Source organism: Zootermopsis nevadensis, unplaced genomic scaffold, assembly GCF_977971745.1.
Source record: "Zootermopsis nevadensis isolate Lab colony 2312 unplaced genomic scaffold, Znev_1.0 Znev_ptg000011l, whole genome shotgun sequence".
Classification (NCBI taxonomy): Eukaryota; Metazoa; Arthropoda; class Insecta; order Blattodea; family Termopsidae; genus Zootermopsis; species Zootermopsis nevadensis.
This window is the reverse complement of record NW_028259143.1, coordinates 3,184,288-3,207,347: the sequence shown is the minus strand read 5'-3', so window position 1 is coordinate 3,207,347 and position 23,060 is coordinate 3,184,288. Positions and strand designations below refer to the sequence as shown.

The window sequence follows — 23,060 nt, the reverse complement described above, 5'->3', positions numbered from 1 at the left end:
GTAAATGACGCGAATCGCTTCTGTCATGAGACAGGCAGAAAGGAGAACAAATCTTACTTTTTCTTTTGCACTTGTTATCCCAGTAAAGCTTTCCATCTCTTCTGTCATTCTTCGTCCTTATCGTCTCTTTGTTTTTTTCTTCAGATAATTACCATTCTTGTCATGGTGACTATTCCCTGTAACTTTCATTAAAACGGGAACACGAGAAATACATTAAAGAAGTGACGTATTTTGACTGTTGTAATTAGCATTGATTGTTTTGAAACTGAATTTTTTGTTTTTAAAGAAATGGCTTCTCAGATCAGTCAATTAAACTTCATCTTGAGAATATAATCTATATTCAGAATCTTTAATCTATATTCAGAACATTTAGGGCGCCATTTCGTAATATTATTGAACTAGTAACCAGGCAAGTATCAGAAAATATACGTTTCACTTTGAATTTACATTATCATGTTTTGTCTAATTGACATTATTTAATCACTAGAAGATTGGGTCTCGGGTTCGATTCCCGGCGGTGCCCGAATTTATAACTTGTGTTGGGCAAGGCCGTGGTCTAGGCAACACGGAGTTTTCCTCCGTGGCATCCCAACAATTACTCCATTCACACACAGAAGAAGGCAATGGCAAACCACTTCTGGATCATCTGCCAAGAACGTATATGAACAGGTCCCAGTCTGAGAAAAGGATGGAAGGATCCTGTTCATATGGACCTGTCCTCAGACAGAACACTAAATGATATAAAATAATACCATCATAAAACGAATTCCACGCGAAATACGCGGCAATAACATCTAAAGCATGAAAATTGTGTTATATAATAAAATCATTGAACACGTTTCAGAACTTAATCTTTTAGGTTATCTTATCACAGAGGGAATACGGAGTTAAAATTGAAACGATGTATAAAAGAAATGTCGGCAGCGGAGTACGAGGTTCGACGACCGGTTAGTTAAGTCAACGTAACTGCTTACAGTTCATCAAGCCGTATTTTAACACTCATCACCCTCAAATATTTTCACACTGTCCATCAGAGTGCAGTAACACACTGCACACTAAAATAGTCACACGGTACACAACATATCTGAATGTACATCTAAAAGGACCTTGTTGAGGATAACAGTACGTTTTACTGAAGATGGTTGCCTTCCTTATTGCTAAGCCGTGTGGTCTGTTAGAAGATTACCGACTTATCGTCCTGATGATGGAGGAACCAAACACCTCTGAAACGTCGATAAACTTCTACCTGAAATCTCACAATTTGAATTGCAGTAGATTCGCATTTAAATATTATGAACTTTGTTGTCGTAAGCAAATATACCTCCAAATGCTTCGACATGAAACAGTGCAACTGTGCTAGTAATCTGTACGTGTTGTAAGAAGTAACAGTGGTTCGTATATTTTCCACGAACAGCACATTAATTATTATTTAGTACTCGATAAGTTGAAAAAGATAAAGTTTTTTATCTGCTGGGATTGTAAGTGTACACATGATATAAAAGCATTTCGTGTACTTTCATGAATCATATTTCGTTATTAACTACAAACATCACAAAATTTAGATGAAATATACATAATATACAATTTTCATGTCATTAGTAGCTACAAATTTTGATTGAATTATTTTTATTATGCTTCATAGATATTAATTTAAATACACTCAATACTAATGGATGTATGAGAATATTAATTCATGTAGTTTACTTTAGAAAATGAAATTGCCAAGTTAGATTTTATTACAAAATCTTTATAGAAAACTCAGGGGCAGAATTTAAAATTATTCGTTGTTTGTCGAACAATTTTTTTTTCTAGTTGATTGAATGAGAATGATAATTAAATTTGAAGTAACTTCAAAACTCTTTTGAAATTACTTCCGCGATCAGTGACGCTAGGGCAACATCGTTGTTGTATAAAATACGATCTTTAAGATTTATAATGTCTCATTTTCCTCACAAGAATTTAATCTAAAATATTATCCGCTCCGTTCTATGTTCTTTAAATTAATAAAATGGATTGCGCTGTAGAATCAATAGAAATTTCTTGATTCATTCTTACAGTGCTACAGAAAAAAAATCTGTTACTTGACTTACAATTGTGAGAAGTCATGGCTAAATTTACATTTCCAGAAAGAAATAAATGCCAAAGTATAATTTCGCTATTTCTTTTACGTTACAAGAAGTTTTACATAAAACTTCATCATGAACATTAAGATAGTTATTTTTTTAAGATTAATTTATTTTAGGTTCATGGTTATGAAACGTGGTCTCTCGCGTTAATGGAAGAACACATTGCAAATATACGAGAACAGGTTACTGAGGAGGATATCTGAACCTAAGAGGGATGAAATTAAAGGAGGCTGGAGAAAATATGTACAGTAGTGAACTTCGAAGTTTATATTCTTCAGTAAAGATTAGGACGCTAAATCTTGGTTAATGTGCCTGAAGAAAAACACCGATCGGAAGACCTAACCGTACATGAGAGGATATATTACAATGATATTAGGGAGATATTGTTTTGAGTGTGTGGGTTGGGTTAATATGGCTGAGCAAACGAATCGGTGGCGGGCTCTTGTGAGGACGGTAATGAATTTTGAGGTTTTATAAAATATGAGGAATTTGTTGACTTTGTGAGCGTACTCTTTCTCCCGTGGGCCTAGTTTTTAGGTTTGCCAATATCATACTAAAACCTCACAGTACGCCCCTGCTTTCTGTCTCTAAGCTCGTCACCTTGTCTTGCAAAGTGCGGGGTGTCTGAAGTGTAATTGTGTGATCGATCGAACATATCCATCAATTAACGACAATAATGGACCTTGAGGTTTCAGTTTGTATACCTCCAGGAAGAGGCAGGCTGTAGAAATGTTGTAAGCTTCGCTTAGCCATGTTTAATGCAGCGAAATTTCATTAAACATAAACATCTTACGTCATTAATTAATACAAGAGTCAGTTCAGTTCAGTACTTCACATGTCCTCTGTCCAAGATACAAAAACTGTATCATCCTGTCATTTGCATTTATAGGTCCAGATCACACATAGATCCTTCTTCCCTTGAGGCTTCCCAACAAAATTTTGGAAGCTTTTATTGTCTCCTACCGTGCGTAATGTATATCTATTCTAATGTATAATTTTAATTTAATATTTCTAAATTAATCTATCGAAAGATTAACCTTAAAGAAATTATTTAAGCTGGTGTACACTGGATTAATCTATGTTAAGATGTGAGCCAGTGACGGGCTCTTGTGGAAATTCCATGAAACTGCATGTTCCAGAAGAGACGGGGAATTTATTAATTAGCTGAGCTGACTTCGGTTTGTTTTTTGTGACAATTGTGACCAAATACATACACTCGCAGGTCCATGGCAGGGGTTCCAAAGAAGAACCTTCCACTACCATCAACGACTGGAAAAAACGCGAACAGTCTTAACCAAAACAGGTTAATTTCAGTTTGTAAACCGAAACTTTCCACGACTAATTCATTTCGCTCATAGGACCAATTACAATCAGTTTATTTTATATTAATAAGTGTATTATTTTGAGGTGAGGTATTAACATTGAGGTATACCTGAAACTAGCAAAACACGCTGCTGGTAGCCGCGTTGCGGTCTGTAGGTAAAGTGTGTAGTTACATGTCGGTAATTTTCACCAGAGGTATCAGCCATACTTTGTGGCTTGTATATGACACGGTGATCTTCAATAATACGCTGTGACTCTCGCCATGGCCGAGGACAACCGACTGTTTGGTCTCATTTGTAATATAAACAATGTATCTGTGAAAATATAAAAATACATTTAACTTCCCTTCTCTTTCATGACATTACAAAAGAGTAGATGTAAAATAATTGCATAATTCTTTGCTCTCGGCCGACCATGTTGCAGCTAGCTCGAATAATATATACAATTTAGGAATATAATTTACATAAACATAATAAATTCTAGCGGTCAATTCGATATATCGATATTGCTAAGTAATTAAATGTAATCGAATGATGTGTATTCAGGAATCGCACACATGTTTTACGTATTTACTTCCGATAATATAAACGTCGAAGAATTCTTTCACTGACTGAGGGACTATTAGCTCAGGCTCTCAAGAATAAGTTCTTGGGATCATATCCTATAGGTGACTGTGCTTGTGTGTACACTCATAGTCACAGAGGTTCTAAGGCAGCGAACATTTTTAGTAAAAATGCTTAGTTGAAAAAGGCTGTACCGACAGGTAATAGTTTATAGGCAGCTTCGACCGGATATTTCGAGAGCCAAGCGTTATATACGAATCTTCGTTAACATTTTCGGGCGTTGTGCTCGAAGATGGTCGTCCAGAACGCTCGTCATCATCGACAGAGGTTCGGCCATTTTTAAAACGTGAATGCCACACAAAAGTTTGTGCACGACCCATTGCGGACTCCCCAAATGCTTGCTTTAGCATTTCATAGGTTTCCGTAGCCGTTTTGGCGAGTCTTGGGCAAAATTTGATGCACACGCCATTCCGAAATCGCAGGAGGGTCGCTGTAATGCACTACCAAAACGCCCGTAACTAAGAAACAAATGCTAATTCCATGATGCCGGCTGGCGCACTGATTCACTATGAATGTAGGCCGCACCCCCTAGCGGCAGAAGCTCGTACTACATCCGGTTCGCCCGCTATTGATACAGTCTTGAAACTTTCCGATCGCACCTCGTACATGGCGCGACAATCCAGAAGACAGCCATCTTCATACTCACCGCCGTGATAACTTAAAATCACAATTGTTATTGTACGTTACCTTGAATATACTGTGAACTTCGTACTAATATGTAGTTTTGGATGGTTAAATGATGCATGTGTTCAAATTATTTGGGACTGGGACATATAAAAGTTGGCAGAGAGAAAGTGTTACGAAAGCAAGAGTTGTGTTTTTGAGAGATTAGGTAGGTACGACTGGTTTCAACAGTGGGGAGGCTTCCAATTAGTGCAAAGCACGAGCAGAAAAGAGGTTTGCTTCTAAGCCCTCTCCACTGTTTTCCCTTGCAATTTTTCAAGTGTTGGGGGGTTGGGGGTGGGGGAGGGATTGGGGTGCTAGAAGCTAGTGAGGGTTATGTGAGGATAGTCCAGTTTCTCGCACGCACAGACCCGAGCAAAGTGGGTGGGATTACAGGACATAACGTGGAAGCTTTATAGTGCAGTAAGCAGTGACCTCCGGGTTACCGGGTCGCTGTATATGGCGCGTTCTTTGTGAAGTATCTAACACTGTTGGTATAAAACTGAATGTGCTGCTTTAGTCTTCCAGTGCGAGTACACATATAAACATCTGTGGAGGCAAATAAACTTGGGGTGAAATTTTTTAAATTGAAATTTTAACAGTTCAGACGCTGAATATTAAATAAATTTGTATTTTATTCGGAAGGTATGACGAACTCATAAGATGACAAAGATGGATGTGTTTGTCATGTAAAACATGTAACTTGTTTCTTAAATGAGAAGTCACAGATTTGTCCGAAATATTAATATCAAGTTGTTAAATCAAAATTATTCCAAACGTTTTGACAGTTTAGTAGCGTTTTGGAGGTCCTTGTTGCGTCCTTCACCAAGGCGATCGCCTATACCCATGTTCAGAGAATAATTACTACGTATTCCGCGCGTCAATTTTTAAGTCTTCACCATGACTTTAGAATTAATGTGAAACTCCGACACGCTCATAAGCTTTTATTTGTCAGTATTGCGTACTTCTGTGATGGGAATTTTGCACTCTTTACGTTTTTAGGATCGATTGCACGCTTCACTTCGCGGACCACAGGTAGCAAAAAACACACCTTTACACTTTATGGAAATCTTATTCGTAGAGAAACACTTGGTAATGGGAATTATTTACAATTTATTATTCTTATGCGTGGATTGTAAGGACAGTAATTTTACATATAAACCAGTTCTTTGTGTGTGAAACGGTAATGTATTGCTGTAGAATAATGGTAGGGGTTGGCTGAAATAGGAGGGAAATTTAGAATAAACAGTCGTCGGGTTGGTATGGGGAGGAGTTTGCGGGGGTAGGATAGTGGGAGTCTTAATATGCAGGGCGTATATTAGCCGCCATGTATCTTGAAAGCACTCTTGTTGTGGTCCGACAAGGCCTATACATTTATGGGGACGAATATTTTACGGATAACAGTAATGGGTCCCTTTTGTCTACTGAGGTGCAAAATATATATTTCTTTCCGGGGGAGAGTCACAAAATTTTACCAGATAGAATCATAAAAGTCTTTCTAAAAAAACAGAGAAATGGCGTATACAAATTAACTGCCTCCTTCTTATAGTTCTTGTGAGGGTATGAATATTGAATATATAATCAACTATTAAATTTTAGATAACTATAGATTTTGTTTACATGAATATTAAGTCAACGTTTCAGATAGGTCTTTCTTATAAATCATAATTTTAAACGATCGGGTGTTATTTCTGGTTAAATCTCTGTGTGTACATTTGAATTTGTTTAAATAAAATACATTAATTATTTCGCAGTACGAAGCTCTTGAGCAAACAATCCGATTAAATACGTCCACAGCTACAAGCCGCGATCCTCGTCACTCGATTTTGTAGTATAATAGGTTTCCGACGTTTCGGAGTAACATATTGCTTCGATCTTAAGTGATGAAACCGGGAATAGTTAACACGGGAACACAAAAATAGCGACTGGATCACCGTGGTTCTTCGGTAACGTCTTATACAGATGTTTATCAAGACCTCCTCTGTTAATTCTTACAAAAGAAGACGACATATATTGTCTTGCGAATATTTGCATTATATGACACTTGAATTAACAAGTAATAGTTTGAGTGTTGCTTAAATATACGACTAAAGCACGAAAAGGTAAAATGAAACCTGTTAGCGAAATTGAGGATTGAAACACTCGTCTTGATGAACGCTTGTAGTTTCTCACTCATCCAGTGTCTTCTGGCATTCTCTGTGTCCCTTTGTGTCTCTTCAGATTCATGTCACTCATTACTTCTCATCATCATTTATCCCTGCTTTCCTCTTACTCGTTTACTATTGCACTATCATGTAAATTGTAGTAGCGAAGTTCTGACTTCTCATTATATAATGAAGCACTGCAGGATAGCATTATAAGCGAAAAATAGTTTTTCATCTCCTCTTTGTTTCTTTATTAACCAAGTTCAGGTTATTCAGCCCCGCTCCAACCCGTGAAGTAATTAGCCAATTAAATTCAAATGGCGCAGGGAATAGAAAGGGTTGGGGCGAGAGTGTCTTAAGAACAGGAATCACACATTAACAAGCAGAGACGCCCTGTCTCCGAAAGTACGTCATCGGAGGAGGGCAAGAAGGAATCCCCGTGGTAATCTGTGAAGGAACACAAGACAAACACTGGAGGAATCTGTTTATTTCTAAAAGATGCAACATTACTCTTGGATTTACATAAATTTCGCTTGCATTATTAATGATGGCTGAAATCAAAATGTATAGCTCGAAATTGAAATTCGGATTACGAAATATAATAAATTCGAAACAAATAAAAAAATTCGTCGATACTTATTCAGACATAATGAAGGTATTTCATGTGGACAGACACGCAGGAGATTGTAGTTTATAAATTTTTAAGAAAAGTTCCTGAAAACACAAATTATGATCATAATCCATGGCTATTTTATACATATGTTATTATAGGACAACATTTGAGGTATATTAACAGGTTACCTGCTCTTACAGTGAATTAAATTAAAACTATATATTAAATAAATTTTATATAATTAATTCATAGCGGGTGGGAAATATGAGCAGAATTTTATTCCTAAGGGCCAAAAGTAAACTAACTTTTGGGGAGTTTCTGAGTAAAAGTATCTTTAAGTAAAGAGTATCTTTAGATACAGTTTACGAGTGTGTGGACAGGAATTTCTTGATTCAAAAGTAGACCAACAGCGTGTACTAAATCGGTTTCTCTAAAAATCCTGAAATGTTTTGATCAGCTGATTAATACATCTAGGTGGAACAATCATCACTTATTTGATGCAAAATTCGTCGATTATATTATAATTCTGTCATAGATTATGTAAGATTTAACAGCCACACGTGCCTTAATCTTTACATTTTGCTCTGCATCGAAATGCGTGGTGAAGGTTGGAGACGTGAGTTTCTGAAGGCAGAAAGGCTTCTACGTTAGACACATGGAGGTAGTAGGCAGTGTGTCTGTTTGCCCGGACGGGAGCAAAATGTCTTTGAGAAAAGAGACGCTGATACCTTCTTTCCTGGCAGCCCTATTGTTACTGGTATTGTTGTCTGTGAGCTGAAAAATGGCTGTAATTCAGGCTGAATGAAAGAAAGGAGGGAGTGAACTGGAGTCTACTGACTATACCAGAAATAACCGACCACCTTTCAATAGACGGCCGGGAACAGACGCACCAATGCGAAAAAAAAAACACGAAAGAGTGGAGGAAAGTGAGAGAACATGAGACGGAATTGAAGAAAGCATTTCCCTTTGAAAAGTTAATGGGTACATATGGACTGTAGCCTCCTCGTGCCGGGAATATCATCCCTACTTCGAAGAATGCAAACAGCGGATTTCTTGTTACGCCTATAAAAAGAATTAAACGGGCAGGAACAACACAGTATAACACATAATTCGCTGTCTCTGTACACTACTAGCAGGGTGCCTGTAATGTTACCCTTTGGCAAAATTTTAGTCTTATGTGTTTGGTGAGAGTTAGGTTGGTTTACGTAAATTTTAGATCCATTTAAATTTAACTAATTCTGTTCAGTATCATTTTGTCCAGTTTAAATCCGATCACTACGTGGAAGTAATGATTCTTTTTTTCTTATTTCCATTTGGGACTTTCTCGGGTATTAATTTCGTCCAGAACATTGGCCGTCCTGACTTTTTTTCTCTCGAGTCCATCCCTAAGAATAAAAGGGCGTAGAAATTCTTTTACGAGAGCTGAGATTTTAGAAGTATATATACAAAAATTGAGACAACTTCCTATTTCATAAAAAGAGGTACACAATTCTGGGTTCATACTACACCAGCTTTTCCTTGTCTGTTTTTCGCCCCTTCCCCCCCCCCCCCCCACGAAAGCCGTTGGCCCTCTGTAGGGTCCATGGGCTGATTCCCTTTGTCTCATCTTGTCACACGAAAATGACGTTATCTTGGCTGAAGCAGACAATTGTCGCCTTTACAGACAGAAAGAAGGCAAAATCAGATAAAAAAAAAGAGGCTGGAGAGAGAAGATACAGAATGGCAGCTAGCACAGAACAAGCGAAAAGGATTGCTTACGTACTTACAGACGTGCTACACCACTGTTGTGTACCTTTTCGTACTATTTCATCTTCAATCTATTCTTCAACCCTTCTTTATTTTATTCTGGATGACTGCGAAGCACTTTAAGAGAAAGAGCAAAGTCAATTGTCTTATTTCCTCAAACGCTAACCACAAGTACATATTTGACTTTACGATTTATGATAATTTTAAAAAAAGAAATAAGAGAATGGTACTTTTATGACATTTTAGGTTTCCGCTGCGTGAATTATTTTGACTATCGTTGCCATTACAGGATTTAATTTCACTATATCACTTACTTCCTTACTTACACTTGAGAATTTTAAAACGTATGAATAATCTAGAACAACGACGTCATGAACTTCCCAAGGTACAGAAACTTCTTTGAAAAGAACATATCTGCTCAGTTGCTTAAAATATTCCTAGCTGTTTATATGGAACCATTATCGTCTTCACAAAAGTCTGCTAAAGTAATCCATTTTACAATCATAACGATTATATACTATATATTAATTTTACTATTGTTCTGAAATCTGTGCCCAGAAATTGTATTTTCATGTTTCGTAACTAAAATCTTCTATGAATGTCTAATCGTCCATCGAATTCTGCTCGGTTCCTTTTTGAAGGTCATCGATTTTATGGTTTTTCATTACAAGGTTTTCTCTAATCTTGAGTACATACTCTCTTTTAGAGTCAAAATATATTTTTTTTAGAATCCTATCTTAGTACCATCCACTTGAGGTTATTTCTTGCGGTGAAACACCAAGTTTTACACCCACGTGAAACAATGAATAAAATTATAACTGTGATCTTTATGGTTGTGACATGTCCCGTTGCTCCATGAGTCTCATCTGAACCCTGACGAAGCAAGTGTACTCCTTCATATCAGCTGTTAACTTACATGACTGCATAAGACCACAGTCTCGACTCTCATGGACGTGAAAGTTAAAGTCACAAAGGAGGTAAAATTAGAGACGCCTAAATTGTTTACAATATTAAACAAGTCCGACCATTTGTCAACTTGTGCGTCATGACCCTCCTGTCTGTGTGGGTCCCTAAGGAAAATCCAGGCTACATTCAAAGCACGTACACGCTGACCGTGTTCTGTCCTTCGCAGCTTCGGATGTGAGGCAAGTGGATCTGGACAGCAGTACGGGCCAATATAAACGACTACGTCTTCATCTTAAAACAAACCAATACAAATAAATCAACTTCTTCTGCGGATAAGAGAGGAAGGCTGTTGAAACATGAAAAATTCAGCTGAATTTGCACCAGTGATGGCAATGCTCTTAGTGAAACCTCCGAATGTAGTCCTTTTTATTTTGTGAGACGTCGTACATGTTCAATTTTCTTTTCCCATCCTCTTTCCTCTCTCTTGAGGCTTCTTCCTCTGCAAACATGAGTTTCATTCTTTTATTTATGTGTTGGTCCTACAAGGACGCATGAGAGAGTAAGTTTATTACACTTGTTGTCTTACTTTTTTGTGGTTAAGGTGTTGTTTTCATTCCCTTCTTGCAGTTTAGTCGATGCTGGAAAGCAAATTAAGGTCGCACAATTTCCCCTTCACTTGTTCAGATATAACAGCCGTGTGTGAAGTTGTTACGCCTAGTGCAAGTTGATATATGTGTTTCATAATTTTCTTACGCAAAGGTACATCGTTCTTCTCCCTACCCATGCGTCTAAAAATGTACAAATAACTTCATGCTGCATAGGTGGATTTTGACTAAAATTTAGTATTTAACGTTGGCCTACTTAGATAAATTAATTCTGACTGATGAACGCACTGAATATCCACATTTATGCTCGAACCACTTCATTTTATGTTAAATTAATAAAATAGATTTGTTGGGAACAATCATTATGAACTCGATAGTCTAGTGACAATTTTCAATACACTAGTTGGGCCTCAAACCCGGGCCTTACTGGTAGTAACTATTTTAATGGTTATGTAATAATTCCACATAATTAATAAATCAGAACCTGAATGACATTTTCATTCCTTTGAATCAGGTTGCTGATATAATCGCTAAATACAAGCCAACCACGATAGCATTGGACAACATTTATTTTTATTACAGAAGTGCTTTGAATCTCTTCGTTTCAGTTCCTATGCGTGTAATATCTTTCGATTACATAGTAGACGCATTTTTTAGTGACGTAAGCGAAACGCACGGTTTGGCCTCAGATACCGCAAGCCAACTAATGTTTGTTGATGACTAGAGAATTGCGCATTGAACAGTTACGCAGTGCTGTTGGTGCAACAGCAGGAATGGAACAAAAACGTCCACTAAGGCTTCATCTATTGTGTAAGGGGTTATTTATGACGTCATAGTGATGTACGATGCTCTTCATTAGCGACACAATGCAGAAGCATTACCCGCTGTGTCTCTTGTTGTTTAGTTTAGCGAATCTTTCTTTCGCTAAGGTTAATGATTACGGCATCAGACGTTGCTTTGGAGTTTATGGTACGGTTGCGTTTCGGCCATTTTCGTGTTTTGAAAAGAAGACAATCCAAAGCAAAATACAAAAAGATAATCCACCTTATTTACGTGCTAAGGCAAATTGAAGTTCGTTCCATGCGTGAGGTTTATAGACGATGCTCGACTTCAAAAACTTAATTCATAGAAATTTCCTTTCCGTCATATGGCAATAAAATAGTTCTACTTAAAAGCGTACAGTCGCTCACCTAGTCAAATTATCTGCCTGTTATGTTACCCGAAGGTTCATTACCGTGTTTACAAAAGCCTGTCACGATTCCCAAGGAAATTCTCATATAAAAATTCTGTCACAGCTCCTAAATACATTTTAAGTTTAATTCAGACGGCAAAATACGTATTATTAGTGTTAATGTCATTAAATCTAAAACTTCTTGACGATGGTGAAGAGTCAATTGAATAAAAATTTACTTGGATATTATCCATCGTCTAGTAATAAAACGTAAAACGACGTTTCGGAGATGGGGCTCTATCTCCGTCTTCAGGTTCCTACTCAGTTGGGCCCACTAGATAGAGCCAGTGGGCCCAACTGAGTAGGAACCTGAAGACGGAGTTAGAGCCCCATCTCCGAAACGTCGTTTTACGTTTTTTTACATTTTATTACTAGACGATGGATAATATCCAAGTAAATTTTTATTCAATTAATGTCATTAGCAATGCATTGCTACGAAGTCCGTTCTGTAAATAGTTCAATGTGACAGTGAATCATATTTTCCGTATTATAAACAACCCTAATCGAAACTTCGGAAAATAAAATCTAATCCACAAAGCGTATCCATATAGAGAAACTGTCCCCACCTATTCTAAAACCGATTATCTGTTACCGCGTTATCCTAGGTCAAGCCGGTTGAATCCGGTTCACACAACCACACCCGACCCAATTTTAATCTTAACCTTCCATCTTTGCCTATATCTTCCAAGTGGACTATTCCCTTCATGTCGTCCGACTAAAACTGAATTTATCACCTAACCTGGCGAATTAACTGTCCTGCCCATCTCATCATTTAGAAAACACAAAATGAATATCTTAATAGAACAGAGCTCAAAGCCGTGACGTTCTTTACTAAATAGCACCTATACACAAGTTCCAACTACTATTATTAAAAAGATTGGCTCGAAAGCCTGAAGAGAATGGGTCACTTACAAGACCCAGGCGTAGACTGGAGGATAATATTAAAACGGATCATAGGAGCACGAGTAATTAGTTGTGAACTGGATATATTTGGCTCAGATTATGGAACAGTGGCGGACTCTGTGAAAAGACAACGAAGATTTTGGTTCTATTAAAGTCGGGATTTAATTAACTTAGCGTATTATTAGATTATCAAGAATGACTGCTAAATTGAGTTATTTTTACGAGAGGGTATTATAGTAACAAACAAAGATCATGCGAACAAAATTATAAGTAATTTATTGAAGTTCATATTTCTTACCGTGTAGCTGTCTTTAGATGAGGCTGGTGGAATTGTCTTGTCTTACCACACACGCTTAATTTCACCATACACCACTGTCTTGAACAGCTTACAAGTAGCGCACTTAAGAAAAGCTAGCTCTTGCTTGTCTGATCGTCAGGTTACTCAACATTTGACTGTCGACAGTCTGCGGGTATAGGATGATATAAACATTGGCCAAGCTAGGCCGATATTTCCCGAGCCATCCGACAGCGTTACTACAGGAAGTTAATTGTGCGTGAGGCGTAATATCTCTGCCAATAAAGTGATCGACTACGGTTTAAAACTCAAAATGAGCGCAAATGTAAGCGAACTTTACCAAGTTAGAGGACAAATTTGCCAACTGTCTCCTTAAATCAGTAATACGAAATACGTTCGCCCGCTTTAACTTAACCTGTATCAAGAGTGAAACTATAAATAAGACAGGTGGATAGGTTTTGGACTGAGAGATGAGAAATGAAGGGAATTCGTGGCTACAAGGCCAGACAGCGAGGCCGAGATCGACTACAGTCAATATGGGGCTAAGAGCATCTCAGAGAAACTTCAAAACTTGCAATTCGTTCACCGCTAATTCATCACGTATCGTACCACTTGCATAAAGCACACATTTCTTCATTATGTAATATCCCAAACTTCGCCCTTCGTAGGTCAAAACGTTTTCCTTTGCACTTCGTTTTAAGTTTTTGTCCTTTAAAGTAAGAGTGCACATATCATACGAAATTAAAATAAATCAACACATTTGATATCGGTACATATTTAATAACGGGTGTCGAGAAATGTCGAGCAAGTTTAAAAGTAAATATTTTGTCAGTATAATAGTGAAATTTTATTTTTTCGTGTCCTGTGACAACACTGGACTCGTGTCACCTCGAAGTTAATCGTGTCTCGCAGTTTCTTCGTATTATTTGCTTTTCAATCAACTGTTTGTGTTAACAGGCATCACGCTGTTATCGACAGTACAATTAACGGGTATTTTAAGAGCACTTCCCTGATTCTACTGCATAAGTAAGAAACATTTTTGGACTTAATAATCAAGGTGGCATTCTTCGTAGAGTTCAACTTTTACGTATCTACAGAGTGAGGGAAAGATGCTTTTAATTTTGATATTGGACGTACTGTTCCTTTTATATTTTGTTAAGGTATTTGTCCTGAGGTACCTTCAGTAGTCTACCATCTTGAAATTAAACCAGTTACAGAACCACCTGAAACCTAGAAAACTTCAAATTAAATTTCCAAAGTAATAAATACTTAACTCGTAGAAAAATATAATATCATTTAGTTACTACCATCCTTACACCTATATTAATACATATTTTATTTGTACATCCCTAGCATTAGTGCAATGAAAGATACAATTTAATTATTAATTTTAAATAGAGTTTATTAAGAAAAAATGTCCGTTCATGTATTTTTGATACGGTGAAGATAACATCATTAATATACCATAATATACGTACATTATATGAACATGAAATTCATAAAAAAAAATTGCACCAATCTGTCGCAAGAAAATAAGCATCTATGTGTCTACATATATCTTATTTATTTTCTACGACAAACCACGTGGATTCTTGAATATTACCTTGTGGTATTACAGCTACCTATCTGCTGCAAAAGAACAGATTTAAAGTTATTATAGAACACAGAGGGAAGGGATAATTGTTCTGGAACAAAAATTAAACAACAATTATGCATGTATTTTAGTGTAAGTGCTGAGGTTTTAGGATTGTGATATTGAAGGAGCTCATTACAACGTACATTATGATTAAAACTATTCAGAGCAGGTTAGGAACCATACAGAAATCACGTTCGGGATTTTTCACTGTAAACAAAACTCATACACTATCTCTCGTATCGTAATCCTGAGAAAAACGTAAGAAACATCGAAATATATCTTGTTTCGGAAGGTTAGCACATTGGGATGTAATTGTTCTTTGAATGAATGTCGCTTAAAACACTTTCAATATGTTCCCTCAAATAACTTTATTTTGAAATCTACATATCATCAGTTATGTACAGGGCCTACTAAGTATATATTACATTTGTTGATTGCATATTTAAAATGCTGGCTACAGTTTTTACAAACACTTGAAAATAGCAAGATTTATGGTAAATAATGACTTAAGTGCCTAACTGCAGAAGATGACAAGGGGCCAAGTTCGTGGATTTTAGGATAAACAAATCTGAGACACAAAATTGAACCTTACAAGTCTATATTTTAACCTATTGAACCCGCGCTCCTATTTGATAACTTCCATTATCAGTTAGGAGAATGTCATATTGGACAAACTATTTCAAGATTTTATGAGTCGGCGTTATGTATTTTTGAACTCCCTTTTTTTCCGCGTTAACATACGCATCTGACACAGAAAATCGAGGACTTTTTTGTTGTTCCAAAGTGTCCCATCCGACATAATTAATTACAAGCTGTCAAACTGAATCCTGACTGTTATTTGAACATTAACTCATGAAGTAATGTAATGCCATAAAGTGAAATTCTTATGGTTCCTGACGTCTCTTCATTAGACAGTGATTCAATACAGTATTTTCAGTACCACTTCGTACATCAGATTGAAGCAATACGATAATTTTTTCACATGTATAAAAAGATGTGAGACCATGCTGACCTAATTGAGACGAGTTTCTGAAAAATATGTGACAACCAGTTAAGAACTCTTTTACATATGCAAATTGCATTCTTTGTCCTAAAGACGAAAACATGGAGGTACAACAAACTATAGATCATAACAGCGGTTCCCAAACTTGTCTGCTGTTACGAGTCATGGTTCGAGGTGTTACGCCACTGAAATCAAATAATGGCGGTATTTTCACAATTCGCAAAAAAAAAAAAAAAAAAAAAAAATCAAAGAAAATAATTTTTAGTTTCGCATTTCTGCCCTAACGGCATCATTCGGCCAATACCATTCGTGACAGTTATGTCATTATTGCCAGCAGACATGTAAACAAATTTTCATTATATTTTATTGTAATCCAGTAATTACCTTTACATAAAGATGAGTGTGTTAATTTGTTTTCCCATCCGAATAACTGATGAGTTGACATGTAATTTTTGACAAAAATTTTGTACACAGAAATCTTTTTTTTTTAACTCCCACGTACGTTTTGTCTTGTAAAATAAAAGCTTAAAATTGTTTACATTTAACACTTCTAAGAATTTAAACTACGATATCAGGAATTCAATTAACTCGTTTGTACTGTATCAGTTACGTTTGTATCGTGAAAACTGGTATCCATCTGCAAATTTAGGATTTCTCCATGTTTCAAAACGTCGATTTAATTTAGTTTAAGACAGATTTACCTCCATGATTTTTCTCTTTAGCGTTAACCTTGTTTCTCAAGCAGATATATAACGTTTTATAAAGTCTTTGGTTTCTGTGCACATATGCAATATATATATATATATATATAATATAAATTATGACTACAGGATTGGCAAGATAAGACGGAAATGTAATATTGTTCTTTCGCGCTCTGTCAATCGTCCAGTTATAAAATAATAAAACTTGTCATCTTTCGGAATCTGGATTCTGCCTCACGTTACAAACTGCTGGATAAAGGTTTCTCGTCTTTTGTGCCCCCTCGTCGAACTAGCCCCAGGCCTGGACGAGTTCCAAAAGAACAATTTTACATATTATAATTCACCACTGGCAGAAAACTTCAAACGTAAAACATAATGTGACGTTCAACCCACCTTAACATGCGCTAAGCACCTCACATATGTCCCGGGAACAAATGCAACATTTTAACATCCTTTAGCGTTCGTTTAGAAATGCAAACGTAATGGAGGTTTACATCCAAGAGACTAGACAATAATAATAAGATTAATAATAATAATAATAATATGTTAGTAAATTCTGTATTTTTTTTTTGTAAAATCACCATTCATTTTAAACGGCTGTTAAACAACGTTTTAATTCGAGTCTCTTTTTTTAAAAATTACTGATCATTAATACACTTGACTTCGCGTTATGTTTAAGCACAAATCATTTCGACTAGGACAAATATTTAGCTTTCGAAAGACAATATAAATAAACGATCATATCTTGTAACTTGTGTATATATTTATCTTAGGCGTATGAATGAGTTCATATGAAGAGTTGAAAAGTTTTTTCTTTTCCTTTCAGTGCACGGTTTCATAAGCACGGTCCCATAAATTTCACGCGTCTAGAACTGAAACCACAATCCGCACAGATGGAAAAGAAAGTCAGTCCTGTTCAGGGAGCTCGCTAAACCTCACTTTACCTCAACAGAGAATTCTTTTTGTCTTCAGTCATTCCAAATGATCACTGACGCGTTCACATTTATAATGAAACATAAAAACAGCCATAGCACACGCGGAGCCAGAAGATTCTTCTTAATATCCATGCCCTTAGCGACTACTGTATTTCCTTCTCGTCAGCCAGAAACTTTACTTACCTTAAAATCGAACCACTATCCACAATTTGTTGTTTGAAACTTTTCCCCTTTGTTTAAATATAAATTAATCACACAGCACCACGAACATGGTAAATTATACCCTGTAGGGCCAGTTATATAACCCTTTAAAGCCGAGTGGTAACTATGTGTACCAGTTACTTTAACAGTCAGTAACTTTATTTTATATTCCCGGGTTTTGTATTATTTTCATGTGTAAACACGGATTATTTTCGCAAACACCATTAACAAACTGATCTTTGTAATTGTGAAGTGTTTTCTTTGAGGTACGGACTGAAATTATTTATACAAGCTTCAGCTTCAAAGGGTCGTGTTGACAAATACGTAAGCCCTATTACATTTAGCTTTGTATACGTAGTGATTTTATAACTTGTTCTATATTCAAACACATGCTGCGGCCATTTACAAAATTTTCGTACACAGCTTTATACAACAGAATGTAGAACATTGGCATTATAACATAGACTATCTACAAGTAAAATAATGGAATGGATGAATAATTGTATATAATGTGCTGGAAAAGAGATATATGTATCTGTAGAAATCAATGGGGCTTCGAGTTTGTCATTTTCGGTTATGGAAGTGTACACTTTACTCCGACACAACCAACACTTAAGAAATACACAGGTTGTGCCTATCAACTCACTTCATTCCACAACGAAATCAGCAACACTGTTCTTCTTCTTATTATTATTATCATTATTATTATTAAGATCGGAAGTCGCGAGCGAGTGGCTATCAATACACGAGGTCCCGGGTTCAAATCTTGGCCCGGAGACCAGCCATCCTAAAGTTTATTTGGTTTTACTTAGTAATTTAAGGAAAATATCTTGATATTACGATAAATAAATCATACCATCGCCACTTCCTTCCAGATCCTTTCAAATTCGTTATTTATTTAACATCAGAAATGATACGAAAATTAAAAAAATTAGTAATTGAATTAAGAGTTTATAACATACACCTGATGACGGCTCTATGAAAGCCGAAACATGTCGAGAAAGTTCCATATGTAAATCGAGTACTCGATACGGAACAAAGGATAATATTTTAACTATCTAATTATCTTATATTATTTTATTGTGATTGACGGACAATTTTAATATATTTTAAAACTATCAGATATAGTACGAAGTATTTTCGTCATTAAAGAAACCATACAAAAAATTACACGAACTAAAAATTTAGACGATCAATATAAATGTCAGTGGATTTTTACGTAATATGAATTTAAAATATCAAATCTAAAAGTAATTTGTAAACGACGCGAATATGTGCACAAGAACATGGTAAGAGGAGTTGCTAACTGGAAGGTCCGGAGACCGGAGTAGTCGAACGCCATTTTCTCTTTGCCTGTTTTTAATTTAGCGTCGCAGCTGCAACCACTTGTTCAAACGTGAAGTTTATGGTGGCTCTTCAATTGTTAGCAAGGCGCTCGAGTGCTTTTTTTTTCCCAACGTACCGGCCACAGGACCCGCGAGCGAAAAAGTAATTTAAGTCGTGCGTGTTGCAATTAAAAGGTGCGTGATACTCCACTGTTTGGTTTGGTTTCCCTCAAACACATTATCGCATGATCGGTTTGCTCTGCGACTCACTTTAACCAACAATTAAACTAACATTAAAGTCACTCCTGATGAGAACAAAGAACTACTGATCTCGCCAGCCACTAATCACCAGTGATTTTATTCTAGTCCGCGAGACTTAACCCTTGGCTGCTGGCAGTACGTGCAATATAACTTAATAATTTGCAGAAATAAAAATATAACTTCAAAGGAATCACCAGAACGGATAAATATTTAATTTATTTTATAGTTAGGAAATAAGTGTACTTAAGACGTCACACGTAAGACGTATTAAATTCTGAACGTGTCCATAAACTAGAAAAAGTTGACAAGAAAATTTTAAATCATGATAATACACTGTAAATATGTTAATAATATTAAAGATTACATCAAATATCCGTGCCAAAGTAATTCAGGTACATTCCAACAAGAGGCATTATTATTCAACAGAACTTACGTACCATTCTTAGTTAAGTACGAAAACGTATTCAAAATTCAGATTTACAATCCGTTAAATACCAAAACTATCTAGCCGTAACAAAGAAATAATTTTTACTCATTTCATTAAAATTATATTATATATTCTTTCAATTCAATTCTTTATTATTTGTAATACGAAATATAAAATTAATATTACAAATTAATTTCTACTCTCGACAATTTCCCATTCATCCTTTTGAATCTAATACCAAAAAAAATCAAAACAATGGAGTCGAATCCGCATGCACTGTGGGGAAATTAACGAATTCCGAACAAAAGAACGTCATTAAATACGATGGTGAAATGTTTATGGCAGAGCTCATACTGAGGCCACAAAGCATCTCTCTCGGTATGTTTTTATTTACCAGTTAATTCTAATTCCACGTACTTACGCATTCATTTTATCTGCCTAGATGCATGGCGGTCCCGTGTTTTAATTACGACACAAGCAACGCGTACTCCCACTGGAGTTTGCATAACGTAACTACGTCTCCGATGCACCCCACGTAATGCTTAAGTACACAGCGGTTAATTTAACAGCATCGAACCATGAATTTGTCTTACTTTCACTGTTTGTATCAGGTAAATAATGGATATTTAATATCGGTATCAGAGGCGAATTGGTCGTGTTGGCCCGGCTAACACTTCGCAAAGAAAATAAAAAGTCTTCCTTCTGTGGTTTAGTAATACTAAATACACTGAAACATGGCTCAGCCTATCAGATAAAATGAATATTTAGCCAGATCAAGCCAGCCAGCCAGGAGTTGTTAGCCAGCTAGTCGATGCTAACGCTGTGTTCCAGTGTACGGAGTTCAGGCTTAACTTACTTGAGTAACTTGGTTTATTTAACAACGCTGTTTGAACTGCATAGACTATTACGTGTCAAATGTGACGATAATGGTTATTTAATTAAATTATTTAACGACGCTTCCAATAGCTTTGATTACATAGAATTGAGTGAACTGGAAAGGAGTGGATTCCGTATAATTTTACTTATTGTAATGGAATGTGTATGGAGGAACTGGGTAAAACCACAGAAACATCATTGAGGAAAAAATATTTCCTGACCGAGATTTCAACCAGGGATCCTCCGATTATGATGTAAGTGTGAGGTTCCCTGTTTAACCGCTCGCCTAGCGGATAAACTTTCACTGAAATTAAGTTTAATAATTTCTTCTCAAGGTTTCAGCATTCCGTCCATAAATCAAGTCATATCCATAATTCCTCTAAATATATTATCGACTTGCTATCATGGCGACATTAGATTACGTAAATTTTGAACTCAAGACTGCAAAGGAAATCTTAATTTTATTAACTTAAATTCTTTGCTCTGGTACGTTAAACGACGTTATTAGTGTTATAGCGTAATTTAAGTATATTTTTCGCTTTATACATATGTACATTCTTGCAAATTAAAACGGATAAAATATTAAAACAGACTTACGAAACCAGTGGCACGTGACTATATATCGTCATTTATACGTCATACTAATTCCTGTGATTGAAATTTACATTCTTGGTTATTTCTTGGACAAAAGGCCGTCTGTAACGTGATCATTTAAAAATAAAAAAATGATGTCTAATTTTAAAGTTACTAAACGTAAGACTTCTAAGTGTATAAAAGTGACATTTTATATTGAGCAAATCCCATGTCAAATTCAGCGTAAGCTATCGTAATATAATTAAATAATTTTATATACACTGCTTGAAGTCTTAATTTAATATCTTTGGTACTGTTTCGACTAATATGTAAAGTTTCGCACGATAAACTGTTATATTATAACGGTATATCTACGGAGACAGTGTTCACATTCTATGACGTGTTGCTAATTTCTATGTGAATGACATTTCACGGTAAATCAAATTTAATTAGAGATCTGGCACTCTTAAAACGTTTGGCGCCTTGTATTTAAAAATAATTCACATTAAAATAAATCAGACTACGGGCCTAAATTTACAAATAACAGCAATATTATTTCTGCATTAAAGGTTAAATTTGACAAAAGTGAGTAAAAATATTTAATCGCTTATATAAGCCCCACATTCACACAAAGAAAGTACAGAAACACACAATATTTAATCTTGAGTGACATGGCTCAGGAATGTTTGTTCTCACAAAGCAATTTGATCGGTTTCCTCTTAACATTATCCTTTTTGGCGTGATAATTCCGCAACTGACTAACCTAACCTCAAAGACCACATGACATTTTGGACACAAATATCCTTGTGAAGGGGAAATGACAATGTTAATCGTTCACATATAACACTATGAGGACTTAGAATAATACGGAAAGCAATATTGACAATGCTCCATCAGTTTATAAATATATCTCGTTTTAAAAGTTTCAAGAACTTTACATCAATAATATAAATAACTCGAAGCGATATATGAGTAAGCCATCAGATACGATTTTCAAATAAATTTTAATATTATTACATCCTGTAACATTTTTTAATTCGTGCAAGCATTATATTTCGTTAAAAACAAAGCACTTCAGAATACGTAATTAATCTCATTAAAATTACCTACAATACGGGACAAACAGAGCATTGTCTAATTGATACCGTTCTGAGAACATAGAATATAGATTTGATTCTTTAGACAAACAGGATTAGAATTTCCCATTTCACGTCTATTTTTAGTTACTTGACTCAAGACTGAACAAATCACAGTTATTCCTCGCCTTTCCCCTTGTTTTAGTCTAGACACATGTCATCCCTAGATACCTAGTCGTTCAAAACATTCAGTACAATGTTCTGGTACGTATTTACCACCAGCTGAAGAAAAACGCTGGCATCTGTTGTTACCTCGAGCTCAGCGTCGCTGGAGCGGTGGACAAAAGAGTCGTGACGAGCACAATGAAGCCACAAACTGCCAGGAGCGGAGCGCAAGACAGCAGGGTAGCACAGCTTCCAGTAGCTGAAACAAATAGTCCCTTTAAACCCGAATGGTAACTATATGTACCAGACCCTATAACACTGCCTAAAACTATATATTTTTTGGATGGGTTTGTAATGGTGAAGTGTAGTGTTTTCTTTCCGGTACGGACTGAAAATTAAAATATTTAGCAGAAGGACGAGCGGGCATTGCCTGGGGACCTTCTAACTCTTTCTCCCCCCCCCCCCCCCGAAATCGAAGTGTCTCGCACTTCTCCCTCCACCAATGTCCTCTTTGCAAATTCTACTCTTCTGCTATCCTTCTTATCTTGTCTCTCTCTCTTCGGGGTTTCGAAGGTATAATTTTCCTCGTTCCCTGATTCTGACTGAAGAAGTTAACTTAATCCTTCATTGGGACACTTTTGGGGCGCTGGTGAATTGGATATAACCAATGCAATTCTAAAGGGTTCTGAAGACGGTGGATTAC

General features: G+C 36.2%; 1 protein-coding gene and 1 long non-coding RNA gene across 3 annotated transcripts in view; one reads left to right on the top strand and one right to left on the bottom strand.

Annotated features, from left to right (window-relative positions):
* LOC110833220 (uncharacterized) overlaps positions 1 to 23,060 on the top strand; it is a 153,681-nt gene that overhangs the window by 34,194 nt on the left and 96,427 nt on the right. The window lies entirely within an intron of this gene.
* Positions 14,876 to 23,060, bottom strand: part of beat-IIIc (beaten path IIIc) — a 396,529-nt gene continuing 388,344 nt past the window's right edge. For both annotated transcript variants that reach the window (XM_022070997.2, XM_087347099.1), the window contains exon 6: positions 14,876 to 22,616. In XM_022070997.2, the coding sequence (XP_021926689.2) occupies positions 22,501 to 22,616 (116 nt within the window). In that variant the 3' untranslated portion in view covers positions 14,876 to 22,500. The remainder of the gene's footprint in view (positions 22,617 to 23,060) is intronic.